Source organism: Prunus mume, linkage group LG3, assembly GCF_029339155.1.
Source record: "Prunus mume cultivar Tortuosa linkage group LG3, ASM2933915v1, whole genome shotgun sequence".
Lineage (NCBI taxonomy): Eukaryota > Viridiplantae > Streptophyta > Magnoliopsida > Rosales > Rosaceae > Prunus > Prunus mume.
The window spans coordinates 25894535-25913463 of record NC_142700.1 but is presented as its reverse complement, the minus strand read 5'-3'; the positions used below and the strand labels follow the sequence as shown (position 1 = coordinate 25913463).

General features: G+C 37.3%; 1 protein-coding gene and 1 pseudogene across 3 annotated transcripts; both read left to right on the top strand.

Annotated features, from left to right (window-relative positions):
- Positions 1-3411: 3411 nt before the first annotated feature.
- LOC148919246 (uncharacterized) lies at positions 3412-4550 on the top strand (annotated as a pseudogene).
- A 1013-nt stretch (positions 4551-5563) lies between these two features.
- On the top strand, positions 5564-12266 carry LOC103327173 (filament-like plant protein 3). 3 transcript variants are annotated; one of them, XM_008229463.3, is made up of 5 exons: positions 5564-5810; positions 6584-6809; positions 7585-7765; positions 8353-9707; positions 11701-12266. In XM_008229463.3, exons 2-5 carry the CDS (start codon positions 6699-6701, stop codon positions 11914-11916), a joined length of 1863 nt encoding a protein of 620 aa, XP_008227685.2. In that variant the 5' UTR covers positions 5564-5810; positions 6584-6698; the 3' UTR covers positions 11917-12266. The 3 variants fall into 3 exon arrangements, with proteins under 3 accessions (XP_008227685.2, XP_008227686.2, XP_088905298.1); XM_008229464.3 differs by lacking the exon at positions 5564-5810 and adding an exon at positions 5836-5952; XM_089049172.1 differs by lacking the exon at positions 5564-5810 and adding an exon at positions 6246-6451.
- Positions 12267-18929: the final 6663 nt, after the last annotated feature.

Sequence of the window (18929 nt, the reverse complement as noted above, 5' to 3'; positions counted from 1 at the left end):
TACAAAGGCGACGACGCCCGATCTTGTACAAGGCAGACGACGTCCTGATGTGCAAGGTGTTCGCAATGACTCTGCGAGGAGTAGCTCAAGACTGGTTCCATACTCTACTGTCCGCATCGATATACAACTTCAGGGAGTTCGCCTTCATTTTCACAAAGGAGTACACCTCCTACCAGACGGTCAAGTAAGCACGCAGACCATCTGTTCAACCTGTGCAAGAAGCCAAACGAGTCTCTTCGAGACTACCTCAAACGATTAAGGCTAAGAAGGCAAACATCATATGATGCAATGACCTAGTTGCATCCTCAGCTTTCAAGAAGAGCTTGTCAACTAAACACGAGCTATATCGTGAGCTGGCCATAACTCCAAGCCAAACCTTGGCAGAAGTCTTTGTGACGGCAAAGTGCTACGCACTCTGGGACGATGACCGTATTGCTGCAAAGAAAGCCAGCAAGCAAGTGACCACTCGACAAGGCAGGCAAGCCAAAAGAGCAACAGGTTTGAACACAAAAATCAGGAGAAGTTTAGATCGCGCCCCAATAAGGAGTCCCGAAAATGGAAACCTTCACTGAGTTTACTATCCCGATCCACCAGATCCTGGCATAAGTGAAAGACAAGCTATGAGTGAAGAGATCGCCGCCTCTAAGAGGAGACCTGGCTAAGAGGGACACCAGTAAATATTGTGCATTCTATGGAAAGCACGATCATTACAACAACAACTGCAACGCCTGAAAAAGGCACCTCAAGGAGCTGGTCAAAGATGGCCATTGGATGGAATTCATCACAAAGAAAGCCATCTAGCAGATCGAGGACGGTGACGCAGCTACCAAGGAACCTCCACAAAAAGTCATACAGATCAACAACATCCTAGCCGACTCCCAGGAGTCTGGGCTAACCACTAACGAGAGCAAGAGAAAGATCGAGCAGGTGACTTATGTATCCCAAGTCACAACTAGCGAACTAATCATTGAAGACACACCCGTCATCGACTTTCAAAAGAAAGACTTGATCAGGCATGATATGCCACATAATGAGGTCCTAGTCATTTGCATCCAAATTGAACAAGTTGTGATCAAATCTATTATCCAACAAGTGGGATTGGAGCCTAAGATCAACAAACTTGCCAGATCGCTCACCGACTTCAATGAGGCCACGTCTATCATTGTGGGAACGATTGACCTTGACATCCACTCACACACAGTGGTATGTTCGCAGACTTTTATGGTCATCAATTAGGTCTTCCCCTACAACAGAATCTTAGGCCGACCATGGATCAGTAAGATCAAAGCTGTCACATCTGCTCTAAACTGTGAGATCTGCTAGCAAGCGTTGTAGTTGACACTAGTAATGTAGGCTGCCGACATGGCAGGATGAGCTCCTTGCAAAAAAGCAAGCCCAAACGGGAGCGGAGTTGCTACCTCATAATAGCAATTAAGGAGCCAGGATCAAGGTGAGGGAATCCGCTAGGAAGACTCTCCTGAAAAGGATTGGAAGCCTGAGGATGACGTTGAGTTAGTAACCCTTGATCCTGGCCCGCCGGACAAAGAAGCGCAGATCAGCTCGCCTAGAACCCAAACGAGAAGAATCGAGACGAGGGAATCCACCCGAAAAGGCTCCCTTGGAGAAGGTTGAAAGCCTGAGGAAGACTGTGAGAGCTTGTAAAATATATATAATAATTATTCATACTACATATTAATTATTTATTAATATGGATTTTTCTTATTTAAATATTTATTTGAAGATTTATATGTTATTAAATCTTAAGCCTAGTATGAGATTATCCCTTTTGTTGAAAGATGACACCATTCTTATTATTCCCTTACATTTTTATCTTATCTTTTTGGTGGTTTAAAATATTGTATATATAAATATTATTTGGGTGCATGCATATCCTCTCCTATAAGTATCATGCTTCTCTACTTCAATCATTCATTCCAATCCTTTAATATAGATTTCTACCATGAGAGAGAGAGAGAGAGAGAGAAGGAAGAAAAAGAAACAACATGAAGATTGTGTGTCTGCTTTTGATAATTTGAACGAATCATATATGCAAGATCAGAAGGTTCGATTGGTGGCATATACAGAACACTTGGAGGCTTCTTATGTGCTTTAAGGTCATTTTTGAAGAAAGAAAGTTACACAAAACGACATGGCAATGGCCTCCTTGCATTTGAATGAATGAATTCATTTTGACCAGTAGCATAATGCAAAAAAACAAAAAAAAAACAAAAACAAACAAACAAACAAACAAACAAACAAACAAAACAAACAAACAAAACAAAACAATTTGAGTCAAGCATTAGCATAAGAATTTTTTCACATATGTGAAACTATTTTTCATATCACATATATAGTTGTGCATGTCTACAACAAAAAAAAGGACAATCTTTTGTTGTAATACGCATACTTTAACCCAAATGAAATTAAACTTTACATGTATTACTATAATTTAATTTTACAATTTTAGTTCTTTACAGGTGTCAATAAAAGTGATTATGAGTATATAATATATCTTGCCGAGCACGAAAGCAAAGTTTAGCGAAGCAATATCATATCCCAAATTAGATAAGGTTCTTGAAATTCAACTTTCTCAGATAATGAGGTATTGATATCTTGAATTATATGTATTATTTAATGTCATGTAGACAAATGGCTCGATTAAGTTTGTCCACAAAGAGGAAACTACGTGTTACTATGACATTGCTTGCTTTTCATTCTTTCTTTTTTATTTAGGGCCAGAAACTCGAAAATTTCAATATAATTACATGTTATTCATCACTTATGTAGTAGATTGATTGTTTTTCATGTTATGTTTTCCTATTTAGATGGGTGCACTAGATACTAAGTTATATCAGGTTTTGATAAGAGTTTAAATTAAGTTATACCTCGAGGTCCAAAACCTTGTGGAATAATGAAAGGTTTTGAAGCCTATTAAGGGGTCCTATTTATTTCCTTTTTTAAGTGAACCGTTTTGGTGGGCTTGGAAGATTAGTCAAGTCGGACCTCGGTGATGAGTAGAGATGACTTGAACTAGCCCTATATAAGCTTAAGACCCTACTCTCATTAGACACGTTCTCTAACCCTATTCTCATAAATAAAAAAAGAGAGTTGAAAAAGATGCTGAGAGAGAGTAGAAGTCTTGAGCCGTTCCTGTTCTTGCTGGGATATTGGTGCTACGGTTGAATGAGTTCAGAGGTCGTGTACTCAAGGAAGATGGCTCCAGGTATGTCTTTACGTATTTCAGATTGTGTGAAAGATCTTGAACACACATATTATAGAAATCTAACATTTCATATCTTTGACATTGACAGCGTCTGTTACATGACACTGCTTGCCTTTCATTCCTTTTGATTAAAAAAAATGTGTCTTTTTGTTGTTGTTTATTTTATGTATAGTAGATCATTTATTGTCATGAGTTCTACTGCTACTTCAAGTGGAAAAGTAAAGGGTGGAAGGGGACAAAATAAGCGCTATTAGACAACTAAGGAGGATAACACATTGATGGAATGCTTGATAGAACTCCATCAGAATACCAATTGGCGAGGTGACTCAAGTTTTAAAAATGGATACTTGAATAAATTAGAAACTATTCTAAAAGTCAAACTTCTGAATTCTGGGTTGAAGGCATCACCTCATATTGAATCAAGGGTAAAGACTTTGAAGGGAAAATATGGTGCTTTAGCTGATGCATTATCTCAAAGTGGTTTTGGGTGGAATGAGGAAGAGACGATGTTGATATGTGAGAAAAGTATATTTGATGCGTGGGCGAAGGTAAATCTAAGCATATCCTATTCTATGCATATTGAATTAAAAAATAAATATATTATGCTATGTGTTTAATATTTATTTAAGAATACTAATGCACATATATATATATGTAGAACAAAAAGGATGCAAGGTTTGTATCGCAAGTCGTTTCCACATTACTATGCACTTGGAGAGATATACGAAAAAGATTGTGCTATTGGAACAAATGCTAGAAATGTTGCTGATGATGAAGAAGACGTTAGGTGAGATGATGCCAGTGTTCATCAAAATAGAAGTGTGGGTGATGACTTTATTGAGGAGATGTTTTCACATCCTGATGGCGAGTCACAACATGGGGAATCTCAATTTGAGGATGTTGAGGATTTGGAAGATGATGAGACAACCTTTACACAACCAAATCCCCAACCCTCAAGTGCCCAACAATGTGCCCAACAGAAGAGACCTACATAAGATGTAGAAAGTGATCCAAATCATCCTCGTAGGAAGGTAAATGCTTTGGATGATATGTCTAACAAATTTGGACTTATGGTTGAAGCTGTAGCAGGAATGTCACCTCAACTTGCAGGTTTGGTTAATGTTCTTTCAACAGAGAAAGATCTTGCTGATATGCAAGCTAAACTATGTGGTGAACTGAGGAAAATAGAATTCCTATCTCATTTGCAAGTATTTCGTATCACCAACGTTTTAGCCAAAGAGCACGATTTGCTGAGGGTCTTCTTTACCATGACTGATGAAGAAAAAAAAATTATGTATTTAATCTTATGGAACATGGCTTACAGTGATTGTGATTGATGAGTAATGGGTGAATGACTTTTGTGGAGATTATATATTTCTTTTTTTGGTAGTATGAAGATTATGTATTTAATCGTATGAAGATTATGCATGTTATTATTATTTGATTATTTACTAGTTACAGAGGTGAAAGATATATATATATATATATTTATTGGAGTTTTTTTTTTTTTTTTCATTTGAAATTGGCTTTGGACAAAGGTGTTATTAACATTATCATTGAACTGGGCTCACGCTATTAATCTTATTCAGCATATTGATTCCTCATGTTTACACCGCCTTACTGGTTTGGATATTGATTCATGAAAATTAGTAAACAGCTTAATGGAAATGATTCTTCCCATACCGATTTAGTATTTCCCCGATTCCTAAATTCTCAGATTCCTTACTTTCTCCATTATTGATATTAAATTTTTTTAAGAACATGAAAATAAGAGTTTTTATATTCAAATAAACCCTCCTTATAGACACTAAAATACAAAATCCAAAGGCCTATAATTTCTGGCCAATGTTTCTTAGATCTAACAACGACCACGATACAATAGTAAGAGAATCTGCAATGAGCTCTCTAAACCACTTGCTTAGACAAATTTTAGGGAGGAATTGAAAAAATATAATTCTAACCATGCTCTCTATCCACCTCCTAAAATAGAGAGACTCTAAGAGCTTTTAAATATGAGGTAAAAGAAAAGACTCTTTATGACCCCCTATAATTTAATGCCGCTTTATTTAATGAGTATTTCAAACTTTTAATTAATGTTAATTATTTTTTATAATATTTTTTTAATAGAAATAGACCAATTAAAAAGAGTTATAGCATTTATAACTCCTTAAACTAAAAAGTATGATTGTAATTTAAATTTTTTAAAAAGCTCCTAAAATAACTTTTTTTATGTTTTTAGCTAAATTTTAATTGAAAAATAGAGTTTATGATTGTGGAACTAATCGAAGCTCCCTAATAATTACCATTAATTAGCAATTAATCAGGAATGAATGATGGCGGTGAAATCGCGCATCCATGGGCGACGGGAATGGCGCTACCTCCATTTGACAGTCAAGAGAGAAGACAAAGCAGAGCTGACGATGACGATGGAAAAAGGAAGTTTGGTCCTTTTCACGTTCACAGTCTCATGGACCTACTTACTTCTACGACTACGACAATTTCCCCCTACTTCCAACAATATGTGTGAAAGAAAGCTCTCCGTCATTCCCCAAATATATTCCGAAATGCCGCAAATCTCTGCCTGCAGGTTGTTTCTCCAACTTACCATTCAGCTCATTTTTTTTACCACTTGAATCCCAATTTTAGTTAGATTAGAAATCCTTCCTTGTAATCACAATTCTCATGGCCTGTCTGTCCTGGCTTAGTCTTTGTATGCATGGTGTCAATAGGTATCTTATCTGATTGATTGAATTCGTTCTTTCAGTTCCGGGGGTGTTTTCTCCAAATTTATTGTTTAGTCTTCATGGGTCTCTCAATTTTCAAATATTTTGAAATGGGTATCAGCAATTTCTTACTTTTGTAAGTGGGTCTTCGCTATTTCTTCGTTTAGCTAGATATTGTGAAATGGGTACCTATCTATTTCACACCCACGGTGGTCCCTCTCTCTCTCTCACTCTCATGTAAACTAGTATGGCGTAAAATTGAGGACTTGGGTAGGTGCTCAGCAAGCTATGTGTTCGAGTTGTGCGTTTGAAGTTATTTACCAAGAAACATTAGTCTTCAAAATAGGGTCTCAACGATTCTCCATTCTAATGATACATTTGGAAACTATTCAGTTTTATATTATTTTCTTTTTTTTTAAATACAGAGTCTTTGGTTTGTTGGTTGAGATTAGATCGGACTAGAAGTGAGTTCTAAGCAAAGCTGAGAATCAATTACCAGATATTGGTCCGGCACTTTAGCCTCATCTTTATGGCTTACTTTGGATTTTCTTTTGCATGGTTTAGAAGCTCAGAATTTCCCATACAAACCAAAGATACAACTGGGTTTTAAATTATGATTGATTTGAATCTTTCCCAGATTTGGACACTCAGATATCACTTAAGTTTCAAGCACAAGGGTCTCAAGGTGGTGTGGTGCTCTGTAATGATGCATTGATGATTTCTACTGAGATGCTGCGTTGCTGAAATTCAAGATGGACAGGCGGAGTCGGCTATGGCGAAGGAAGTCATCAGAGAAGAGTCCCGGCGAGACTGAGAGTTCAGGATCGATGTCTTCTCATTCTGAAAGATTTTCTGATGATCAGGTAGATGGCGTTGACATTGTTCTGATAAAATTCAATATTTTTCCTTTTGATAATTGGATTAACCAGTTCTATGATATTTTGAAAATTCTGTAATTGTGATTAGTTGGTCGATACTTAATCATCATTGCTGCTTTCCATTGCGCACACACACACACACACACACACACACACACACATATCTATAGTGCTGGTTTCGTCGCTTTGATTATACAATTACATATACAATTTCAATAGAAAGAATACTCTTTATCTTGGTAAATTCTACTATTTTGCATGTAGCTACTACTCATTACAAAAATTCCCACCTTTGTGTTCTGCCATTTTTAGATGATCCACTGCATGACAAAAACATTGACAAGTTACGTTCTTAGTTAACGTGTTTGGAATACTAGTATTCCTTGTCAATCTATGAGGATACGTAATAGTCCTCTTGCTCTTTTATTATGTCACATTCCAAAGGAATTCTCCATATATAACCTATATACATTGAGCTTTCTAATTTTAATTTGAGAAACATGGAAACCGTCTGATACCTATATATGTCCATGTTTAATGATGGCTAAAAAACAAGGCTATTTTTCTTAAATTTAGTGGTAAACTACCTTTATCAGACTCTCTAAACCAAGGTGAAAAGAGCAAGGGAATGATCAACGATTAAAAACTTTCATATGTTTTTGAGTGCCAGCTGAATATTTGTTTTTCAGGTGTATGGATATTTGTCTGTTTAAGTGATGTGGCTGACCAAATTCTAATTTTTCTTTCTTTTATGTCAAAGGCAAATCCAACTCATACCACTCTATTGCCAGAAGTCACTTTGAAAGCTCCATGCAATGAACAAGAAGATAATGAAAGTGTCGAGACTTTGACAGAGAAATTATCAGCCGCCCTTCGTAATAGTAGTGCCAAAGATGACTTGGTAAAGCAGCATGCTAAAGTTGCAGAAGAAGCTGTCTCAGGTTTGAACTTTTCTGGCTTTCATTTTGTTCCCTCGCATTTAACTTTACTTTGAAAAAGGAAACTAAGGATGGAAATTCCAACATCGATATCCTAAATAAGAGAAAACATGTAGACAAAATAAATAGATGCAAAACTGTTTATGAACTGCAAGTTCTTCCTCTTTTTGGGCACATTTTATTATGAATGGTATCTTTTTTGTCTAAACCATTTCATGAATGGTATTTAAAGACGTTATATACTTTTATATTATACTCATGATTAATCTGCCATGAGTTGATTATGACGAAACAATTTTCATTTTCGAAGACCAAGAGTTTCATGAAAGTCATTCTTAATGTTTCTAGGGGAGGTTCACTCATCTTATCTTTCTTCAAGTATTTCTAGAATGGGTGCCCTGAGTTTATAGAAATTGAAAATATTGGGTGTTGCCGAGCTGTTCCTGAGTTTATAGAAATGGAAAATATTGGGTGTTGCTGAGCTGTTCCGTTTTAGAGTCAATGGTATGTCGTAATTATTTTTACCTTCTATTACATTTCCTTATTCTGAAAGGGAATTAGTTGTTTCTCTTTGCCATTTCAAATGTTAGGCTGGGAGAAGGCTGAAAATGAAGTGTTGGGTTTAAAACAGCAACTTGAGGCTGCAAATCAGAAATGCTCAGCTCTTGAAGACCGAGTTGGTCATCTTGATGGAGCACTAAAGGAATGCGTGAGGCAGATTCGACAGGCAAGAGAAGAGCAAGACCAGAATACCCGAGAAGTTGTTGCCATAAAAACTCGTGAATGGGAATCCTCAAAGTCCATGCTTCAGAGTCAGCTTGTTGATCTCCAAGCACAACTTCAGACTGCTAATACTGAAGCTGCTGCCTCAATTGATTTTGATTTGCGCTCAAAGCTTGAGGCTACTGAAAAAGAGAAATCTGCTCTTCAACTTAAGCTTCTTTCTCGAGTGAAGGAGCTAGAAGTCAGGACTATCGAGAGGGATTTGAGCGCACAAGCGGCAGAAACAGCCAGTAAGCAATATTTAGAGAGCATAAAGAGGGTGTCCAAGCTTGAAGCTGAGTGCCGTATGCTAAAAGCCTTGACTCGTAAAACATTGCCTGCTAATGATCACAAACCGTTTTCTACATCCTCAGTATACATAGAATCTTTTACAGATAGCCAGTCAGATAGTGGGGAGAAGGTACTGGCAATTGATCCAGATCCACATAAAGTGAGTGGCTTGTATCCATGTCAATATGATCCAAGCCAGTCAGATTCACAGGCATCTGCTCAAATCACAGAACATGGTCAGTTTAAGAATGAGAAGGATTTTGGAAAAAATCTTATGGTCCCTTCAGTAGAAATCAATCTCATGGATGATTTTCTTGAAATGGAACGGCTTGCTTCATTGTCAGATACAGAAAATGACGGCTGTCATCTTGAGTCGGGAATTGGATATCAACCTCACACTGAAGAAAACCCTTTAAAAACTGAATTTGAAACCATGATTCAAAGGGCCACGGAACTTGAGAGGAAGTTAGAGAAGATGGCAGCAGAAAAAGTGGAACTTGAGATGACTCTGACTGAGTGTCAAAAGCAACTTGAGACATCACAAAGTCAACTAGTGGAGGCTGATATGAAGTTGGAAGACCTTAAAAGAGAGTTAGCTCTTGCAAATGACTCAGTGTATGCTGCAGATGAGGAAGTAAGGACTTATCAAACAATGAGAGTAGTGGCAGAGTCGCAACTAATAGCTGTTCAAACTGAATTCAACTCCTTGCTTTTAAAAGTTGGTTCACTAGAAGAAGAGGTTTGGAAGGAGCGAAATTTTTCAGCAGAAAATGTGGCCAAATGCCTGAAACTGGAGAATGAACTATTTAGTATGAAACATGAAGCTGAGCACCAGCGTGAGGTTGAGCTCCAGCGGTTGGCCAGTACTAATGGTGAATTGAAGATAAAGCAGGTTAGTTTGCTTGGACACGCTAAAACTTGGTGACTATCTTATTTTAGATATGCTAAAGAAACTAATATCTAGTACAAAAACCAATTTTCAGTTAATAGTAACTATAAATGTTGGAGTTGAAGGAAAAATCAAAACAATGTAGCGAAAATGAGAATGCTAGATCAATTGTAGGATTGGGTAGAAAAGAAATCTAAAAGTCTATATATTGGATATTCAATGGGACGTGCTAGGGATAGTATAAGAAGAATTAGGCTTTAGTGGTATTTGGATAATATACAAATGTATACCATTAGAAGTACTTTAATCAAAGTAAGACTAGTAGTACAGGGCCATGACTAACATGGGAAGAAGTAATATGAAACGATCTGAGAAAAATAGATCTGATAGGAGATCCTGCATATAATTGAAAAGAATGAAAGATGAGAGTTCAAATGGTTTGACACAGTATGATGGGGATTATGGAAAGGATGATGATGAAATGAACCCAAAGGTTCATGGTGCTTAATACCATATAAATCTGCTCCTTCCTCATAATTATCCTCTGACAATATGTTTGCATTCAAAATTACTGTGGGTTACTACGTCATCACAGTATGCCCAGATGGAGTGACTCTTCTTGTGGCCCGAATAAGTACAGGATGGTTGAAAGATCTCGAGTTGGATATGGCACAAACCCATGACTGGACAAAGCCAGTCAAGGCAAGTGTCCTCTAAGGTTGCAGACAAGCAGCTGAAGCACAACCTATGTTAGGATCTTTTGGTAGAGACACCACTCTCAATGACATATGTGTTGTGATTAAATGGATTGGTCCCAAAGTTGAACTGCTTGGAACAGGTTGGACAACACATGACAGGGGTACCTCTAACTGATCCTAATACCTGCACAGGACTCATTAAGGCCAATGAAGACACCTAGGTCACTTCTGTTTACCCTTTGTGGGACATAAAAAGTTGAGAGTATTTAGGATCCCCAACACAGCCTAGAAACAGCTATCTTTTTCCCCGTGGCGGCGTATGATGATCAAATCAATTCCATGTAAGGAAATAATGCCTAGTAGAGTGAAATGAGCTGTGATATTAGCATGATACGTAGTCGCTGATTTTCTTTGCAAGAGGCAAAAGTCATACTGGACCCAAGATTTGATTACTACTAAAATATGACCTCCGTTTAAGCGGAAAAAAACCCAGGAGATTGGAGTGAGCCACAATATTAACATTACCAGATACTGATCCCTTCAAGGACATTTGGTCATCAAGAGGCAAGGATCACAGTGGATCCAGGTTTTGTTTATGACAAAAATATGTCCTATCATCTTGGGTTGCCACTTAAACTCCAGATATAGAGTCAAACCCGTACATGCAAAGGAAACCAAATATATGTAAAGCCTTTTTTGCAATTAACTATGAATCTTGTGACCACGGTCATCTAAGTACTACCTTTCCGTTAATTTTTGCATGACCATACTTGCAAGCCTCTGGATATTTTCACTTTAAATTAATATATTCCCAAAATAGTCCATATTATGCTTTATCTTAATTTATGCAATAAGCAAACTGATGTTTATGGTGAAACAAATTCTCTTTGTCCTCCTGTAAGTTAGTGGGTTTGAGTTGAGACTTCAAACTTTGTCACAAAGGTGAAAAAGAAGGAAAGGGCTTTTAATCTTAGTAATTCTTAGGTACTTTCTTGATTAAAGTTCAAGCAGTTCTCAATTTTTCTGAACATGAAAATGTACTTTTACTACCCAACTTTTAATTAAACAAGGTATTTTTCAAATGATACTTGTGTACAGGTTTTGCAAGTATAAAAGCCAATTCTTTTTTTGTGAATTATGTAAGTACTGCGAGGTCCATAACAAGTCTTTGGTTGACTTGCATCTAATGACACAACAAGCTATGTGCAATTCTGAAATAAGAAATGAAAGATTATGATGTTACATCTATCTATTATTCTTCATATATGCGGATTTTGACGTGTGCTTTTCTGTGGCAGGAGAAAGAACTAGCATTGGCTGCAAATAGATTTGCGGAGTGCCAGAAAACAATTGCATCTCTTGGCCAACAGTTGAAGTCACTTACAACTCTGGAGGACATCCTGGTGGACTCTGAGAGGCCACCAGAGCTCATTGAAGAAGGAATGCAGTGCCACATAAATAGTCCGGAACCACATAATTTACACCCAAACCTGAATACTGCAAGGGTAGTATAAATTTTGAAAGCAGCAGATAATTGACGAAATCCTTGAAGTTTGGTGATGGCGGATTGTCCTCTGTTACTGTTATCAGCAAAAAGGGCTTAATGGATTTGGAGAACTTTTTGCCAGAGGTAAGAGCGGGACACAATATGAAAAATAATTAAAGAATTATAATAAGAAAATTTGGAGGGGAAAAAAATATATAGTTTCAAGTATTCATTGTAGAGCTAGAGCAGGTATATTTTTTTGGTGTTCTGTAGATTCAATGCCCGTGAATCAACAGTTTGTATTTACATACGTGGACGTAGTGGCAATGTTGAAAGACGGTATAGTAATATACATAAGATTTAAAATACTTTCAACCACTTCATTGCTTTGAGTCTCTTCCTCTAGTCACACCAGCACTGAACATTATAAGAAAAGCAATTCTTTATGAAAGTAAAATCACCCTCCAAGGATCAACGCTAATCCAAATGTATCTCTTTTAGCCTCAGTTTACTGCAAACTTCATACTACATGGAAATATACTCACAAGCAGCAACAAAAGCATAATTGCACGACTTTGCGGAACTTTCGGAATGCGGCGTGGTTAAACGAATTCTAAAATTAACTGAGTACACTCTATGATCTAAGTACACCCTAATATATAAATCAAAATGTAAAATTAACTAAGTACATCATATTTGACTACCAAAAATATCCACGGTACACTCTAATACACTATCACACAACACCAAATCCATTCGAGAGCTGGCTGTTGAACACTATCAGACCACCAAACCCACCTTGCTGCCGAACTTACTGCATAACCCACCAAAGCCGCCGTCCAAACTTCATAGTATGTAACTGATTTTTTATTCTCTCTAAGTGTTGTCAAATATTAAACTCAATTTTACCTTGATTGTTTTTAATTATTAAACAAAGAAAAGAAAACTATGATTCTTATTTATAGCCCAATCATAAAGCGAAAAGTATATTTCTCTTGCATCTACAGCATTTCAGTTTGTTTTCTCATTTTCTGGAAAGATTTGAGATGTCCTGCTTGCTTCTGGTCATTGATGGAAATCAGTTAGGTAACATCTGTTGCACATGTGCTTGTCTGTAATGCATTTGTTCATTTGTAGTTTTAACACTGTTCTTATGTGTACGCAATATGCATGTGCTGAGGAAATTTTTTTGTCTCTGATCTAATTTATTTGAGCACACTTGTTGCCTCCAAGAAATGATATTAAATGGATACGGAGAGGATGAAATAATGCTTCAACTTGCCTAACTGCTTGATTATGATGAAGATGGTAGTTTATTCTCATTCTCATGCTGAGTTTTACTGAGATTCATGAGGTTTCCGATCTAAATATATCATACTTAATATATGATCCTTAATTGAGGTCCGTTATTCTTAGATGATCTTAGATTTTGATTGATAATAATGGGCCTATAGTTAGCAATTGTGAGATGAATCAATAATTTCTATATAGGAAATCATTTTGGGTAATGACAGAAGTGATTGCCAAGAGGGCAATGAGGCTAAGAACATGCGTTCGGCCCGCTGTTTTCACAAAACACGGAATCTGTTTTTCGAAAACAGATTCATATCCATGTACAAATATTGAAAACGATACATCGACGTTTTCAGCGTATTCTGAAAACACAAAAAAGGCGGCTATTCTTTATTTTTTTTCTTTGAACTTTAATAAGTTGTAACTTCTCTCTCTGCGCCTTACTCATATCTTGGACGTTGGCTCTCAGTCTCCTCACAACAACCGACTGTTCATTTCTCTTGCAACAACTACTATTGAAGGATAACCCACAGCGACCATGAAGAGAGAGCAGTTATTCTAAGTCTTGCTTCTATTGTAATCTCCATAACATATATGTCCTTTAAGATCTGTGATTTTCTTAAGAGAGAGAGAGAGAGAGAGAGAGAGAGAACCAGAACGAACCAGAGCGTTAAGAGGTGGGGGATGAGATATTTTTAACATTTAGGATTTTATTATATTTTTTATAAGGATGAGTTATTTTTTGTCAATTGTTTTTCCTTTTTCGCTGCACTTCATTACTCTATTTAGTTAAACCATGATATATTATTTAATTATATATATATTTTTTAAAACTAAAGGTTATAAGAGTAATACATAAGAACATTTTCTTTTATTTTGCTAAGATGTTTTTTAGTTTTTTTAAAGATATTTCTAATTTTTTATATATTAGAATTTTATTTTATTCTATTTTTTAAATTGTATTACTTTTTTTTTTCTAGATGAGAATTGTTGAGGCTCAAAAAATCTAAGGCTAGACCCAAATATATTCTCGGCCCAATGTGATATCTTACCAAGAAGAAACTCGATTTGGGCACGCGAAAGTTGATGCGTTTGCACACATGCTACGCTAAGCAAATAAGCAACACGCCACGCTACAAGTTTAAGTGGGATCACGCCATGCGAATGCTTGGGGCTTGTTGAGCGGGTTATGGTATGGATGGTTACGAGCATTCACGAGGCCTATTGATGGGCGAAGAAGTGGAAGTTTTGGGCTGCTTCTCGAGCCCAAACATATGGGTAAGTCTGAGAGAGAATGAGTGACCCAATAGCTTAGGAAAATATCCAATGGCTTGCAAACACTTGGAAAAATCTCACATCAGCCAAAATATCCAGCACCTTGATCAAATAAGATGTTTCTAGCAACTTGAGCAAACTCATAAGCCGCTGGAAACAAAACAGCCCAGCACCTTATAAAATATCCAACGTCGTGCATCTCTTTAAAACCAGATCACAGCCAAACCACCAAAACCAAGCAAACCCATGTGCTGATCACCTTTTTGACCAAGCACCCTTACCCATTCTTTCCTCTTCAAGCTGTGGTGAGAAAACAAGAAGCAAAAGTGGGTAGCTCATCACCCACATGGAGAAGTCCAGCTGCCTGAGGACCTTGGAACCCCAAAAAGCTGTGTGCCTATGGGTTCAGGCTAGGGAAATTTCACCGAACAAGATAAATGGAAGAAAGTGAGGAAAAAAGAGAGGGAGGCTTGACAAAATTAAGGTTTCCAACGCCTATAAAGGGAGCCACTTCCTAGCCAGCAAAAACAACTCACCTTGGTTGCTGCAAGCCTCCCAGCAACCATGAGAATTCATCGAAGGCAAGCATCCCCTCTAGAACCCTTCAATTTCATGCTTTGATCTTCCATCTTCCTTCTTTCTCTCTCTCAAAACCCACATCCAGAGAGAGCAAGCATCATCTCTCATCTCTGGAACCCTTAGATTTTAAGCCTTGTTCTTCCATTGCTTCCCATTTTCTCCCCTGGTAAGCCATTCCAGAGCTTGACAAAGCTTTCGTCAAGCTGCTGGAAAATTACCCAAAGCACCTGTTCATCCACCATAAACTATGTCTCTCTCTCTCTCTCTCTCTCTCTCTCTCTCTCTCCCCTCAGCAAATCCTCGCGAAATCATTACTTCAAGCCTCTGTTGCTCATAGGAAACCCAAGCCTTCTCTCTCTCATGCTAAACTCGTGAGTGCTCAGATTTCATTGGTGAAGAAGACCAAAGTGTTTCCTAAGGCTTAGCTACCATTTCGAAACACTCTTGGGGCCTGATCCTTGAACTCAGACACAAGGGCAACTTCACCTATTTCTCTTTTTCAGCAGCCCAAGCCTATTCGTCAGGTTGCTGGAATAAAAAGACCCCTACAAGAACATTAACAAAAATGTGTTATAAAAATAGTTCACATATTTATTACAAGATACAACATTCTTTGTTTCTCTTCAAATTGTACTACAAGAAACGTTTTTAGTTTTTTAGTTTTCTGAATTTGTTTTTTAATTCAGCTACCATACGCATTCTCGGATCTTGAAAATGCAAATTTATTTTCTCGTTTTCATTTTCTAAAAACATCCATTGAAAATATTATCCGAAAATGTTACCAAAAGAGCAGTAAGTTTTAACAGAGTAGTACATCCCTTTTATAAATTTCATAGTGATATTTGGGGTCCATCTCCGGTTGTATCCATTGAGGGTTATTGATATTTTGTACTGTTTGTTGATGACTGTACCAGATTTATCTAGATGTTTCCTTTTATCAATAAATCAGACTGTACCAGATTTATGCTTCTATTAAGATACTGCAAACTAATGGGGGAGAAGAATATCATAGTCATTTGTTTAAACTGTTTTTGACATCTAAAGGGATATTGCATCAGGTGACTTGTCACTACACTCCCCAACAAAATGGGTTAGTGGAACGAAAAAATAGGCATATAATTGAGACTTCTGTTACTTTGATGACTGCAACAGTTTTACCTCTTAAATATTGGTCACATGCTTGTCTGCATGCTAGTTTTTTGATCAATCGAATGCCTTCTAGGACTTTGGGATTTCGTTCAGCTTATCAAAAATTCTTTCGGAAACCACGGAAACCACCTGTGTTACAGTCCCTACGGGTTTTTAGGTCTACTGTGTTTCCATTTCTTAGACCTTATAATGATAACAAGTTGCAGCCTAGGACTTGTCAATGCATCTTTCTTAGATATGCTAATGGTTATAAGGAAGTTATATGCTATAACAGAGATTCAGGGAGATTATTTTTGTCTAGGCATGTTGTTCATGATGAGACTGTGTTTCCTTTTAAGCATCAGCACTCAACCCATACCTCAAGTTCTTCTCCAGTGCCTAGTTCTCCCTTGCTTCTTCCAGTAGTTTTACCTACAGCCCCTGCCCCAACCACAAATTCTGCTAATATCCCATTTTAGTCATCTCTACCACCATCCTTACATACATCTCTGTAGGATTCTACTTCATCTACTACTCCTCCTTGCCCTTCCACTATGTTGCCTGTCCTTACAGATGCACAATTACAAAGTGATACTCCCTATGAGCTCTTCTTCTCCTCCTGATAACGGTCATCTACATCAAGCTTCTCACTCTACTTCTGTAACCTCTCAATCAAATTTAGTTCAGAGTGTTCATCCTATGACAACTAGACTCAAGGATGGTACAATATCCATAAAACATTACTCTAATGTTGCTCATTACGCAAAGTCCGTTGATCACTTCTTCTCTGGTGTTACTTGTATTGCTCATATTACAGATACTAGTGAACGTTCTCATTTTAGATTGGCTGCTTCTCAACCTCACTGGCAACAAGCTATGAAAGAGGAATTTGATGCTCTTACAGTTCAAGGCACTTGGGTTTTAGTGCCTCCTCCACCAAACAGAAATATAGTTGGTAGTAAATGGATTTACAAAGTCATGAAAAATCCAAATAGGTTTATGTCTAGATATAAAGCATGGTTGGTTGCTCAGGGTTTTAGTCAGGAACAAGGGTTGGATTACGATGAGACTTTCAGTCCTGTGGTTCGCCATACCACAGTCAGATTGGTGTTAGCCCTTGCTGTAGCAAATCATTGGGAGTTGTGTCAGTTAGACGTCAAAAATGCTTTTTTACGTGGTGATCTTCAAGAAGAAGTATATATGAAACAACCTTAAGGCTTTGAAGATGTTATACATCCTTCTTATGTCTGCAAGTTACTCAAGTCCTTGTATGGTCTTAAACAAGCTCCTCGAGCTTGGAATGCTAAGTTCACCAGTTATCTTCCTACTTTGTGTTTCATTCTATCCCATTCTAATCCGAGTCTATTTGTCAAGCATACATGCACTAACATCGTTCTTCTCCTTCTTTATGTGGTTGACATTATCGTCACTAGCTTCTCTTCTACATTAGTTCAATATGTTATTACAGATCTGGGTGAAGCTTTTAATATGAAAGACATGGGCAAACTTACCTTTTTTCTTGGATTGGAGATTTCATATCTTTCAAATGGCGATATTTTTGCCAACCAGGCTAAATATCTTCGAGATCTCCTCAAAAAGGCAGCCATGGTTGAGTGTAAACCATGTTCAACACCAGCCAAACCTCATCAACAGTTTCTTAAAGATGAAGGTGTTTCTCTCCAAGATCCTACCACTTATCGAAGTCTAGTGTCGGCTCTTTAGTATCTCACTTTCACTAGGCCTGATATCGCCTATGCTATCAATTTTGTATGGCAGTTTATGACAACTCCTACATATATTCATTTTGGTGCAGTCAAATGTATTCTCAAGTATCTCAAGGGTACCTCTCATTATGGTCTCATTTACACTTCAGGTGATATACAACTGTTGGTCTATAGTGATTCGGATTGGGCAGGAGATCCCAATACCAGGCGCTCTACCACTGGTTATGTGGTTTATCTTGGGAACAATCCTATCCCATGGCAATCTAAAAAGCAAACTTCTATTTCAAGAAGTTCTACATAAGCCGAGTATTAGGCTTTGGCTCATTCTGCATATGAGTTTTTGTGGATACGACAGATTCTTAAGGATATGCATTTATTTCTTGTAGCCCCTTCTATCTTGCAATGTGATAATTTGTCCGCTCTTGCCTTAAGTTCAAATCCTGTTTTTCATTCCAGGATCAAACATTTAGACACCGATTTTCATTTTGTTCGTGAAAGGGTTCAGCATGGGGACATTCATGTTCAATATGTGCCTACACAAGAACAGGTAGCTGATATGCTCACCAAGGGGCTTCACAGTCCAATCTTTTTGCAAAATTGCTCCAATCTAAAGCTGGGCCCGCTAGCTTAGCTTGAGGGGGGAAGTTAGAGTTATATTAAGTTCAGCCAAATAGTCTTAAGCTGGTGTGCCAGCTGTCAATTAGTTAAGTGAGTTTGTTATTAGTTTAGAGCTTAAGTCATTGTCAGCTCATGTATTCTTCCAAAAGCTACTCTATAAATATTGACCCAGCTAATATTATATTAAATCAATAGAGAAAATCAATAAAGAAATCCAGAACCTTTTAGTTTCTTCTTCATTTCCTCTGTTCTTACTTGCCTGGGTACCAGGGTGTACTAAGTTAATTTTAGGGTTCATTTAGCAGCACCCTTTTCTTTGTAGTTTATAAAGTTTTAATTTGTACGATTCTCATGGTTATACGATGGGTCACTTTATAAGATTCTCAATTTATAGATTTGTATCATGAATAGTTTTGTCTCCATT

Coding starts and splice junctions, on each gene's coding strand:
- LOC103327173 (XM_008229463.3), top strand. CDS start 6,699: ATGGACAGGCGGAGTCGGCTATGGCGAAGGAAGTCATCAGAGAAGAGT. Junction 6,810..7,584: donor AAAGATTTTCTGATGATCAG/GTAGATGGCGTT, acceptor TTTATGTCAAAG/GCAAATCCAACTCATACCAC. Junction 9,708..11,700: donor GTGAATTGAAGATAAAGCAG/GTTAGTTTGCTT, acceptor TTTCTGTGGCAG/GAGAAAGAACTAGCATTGGC.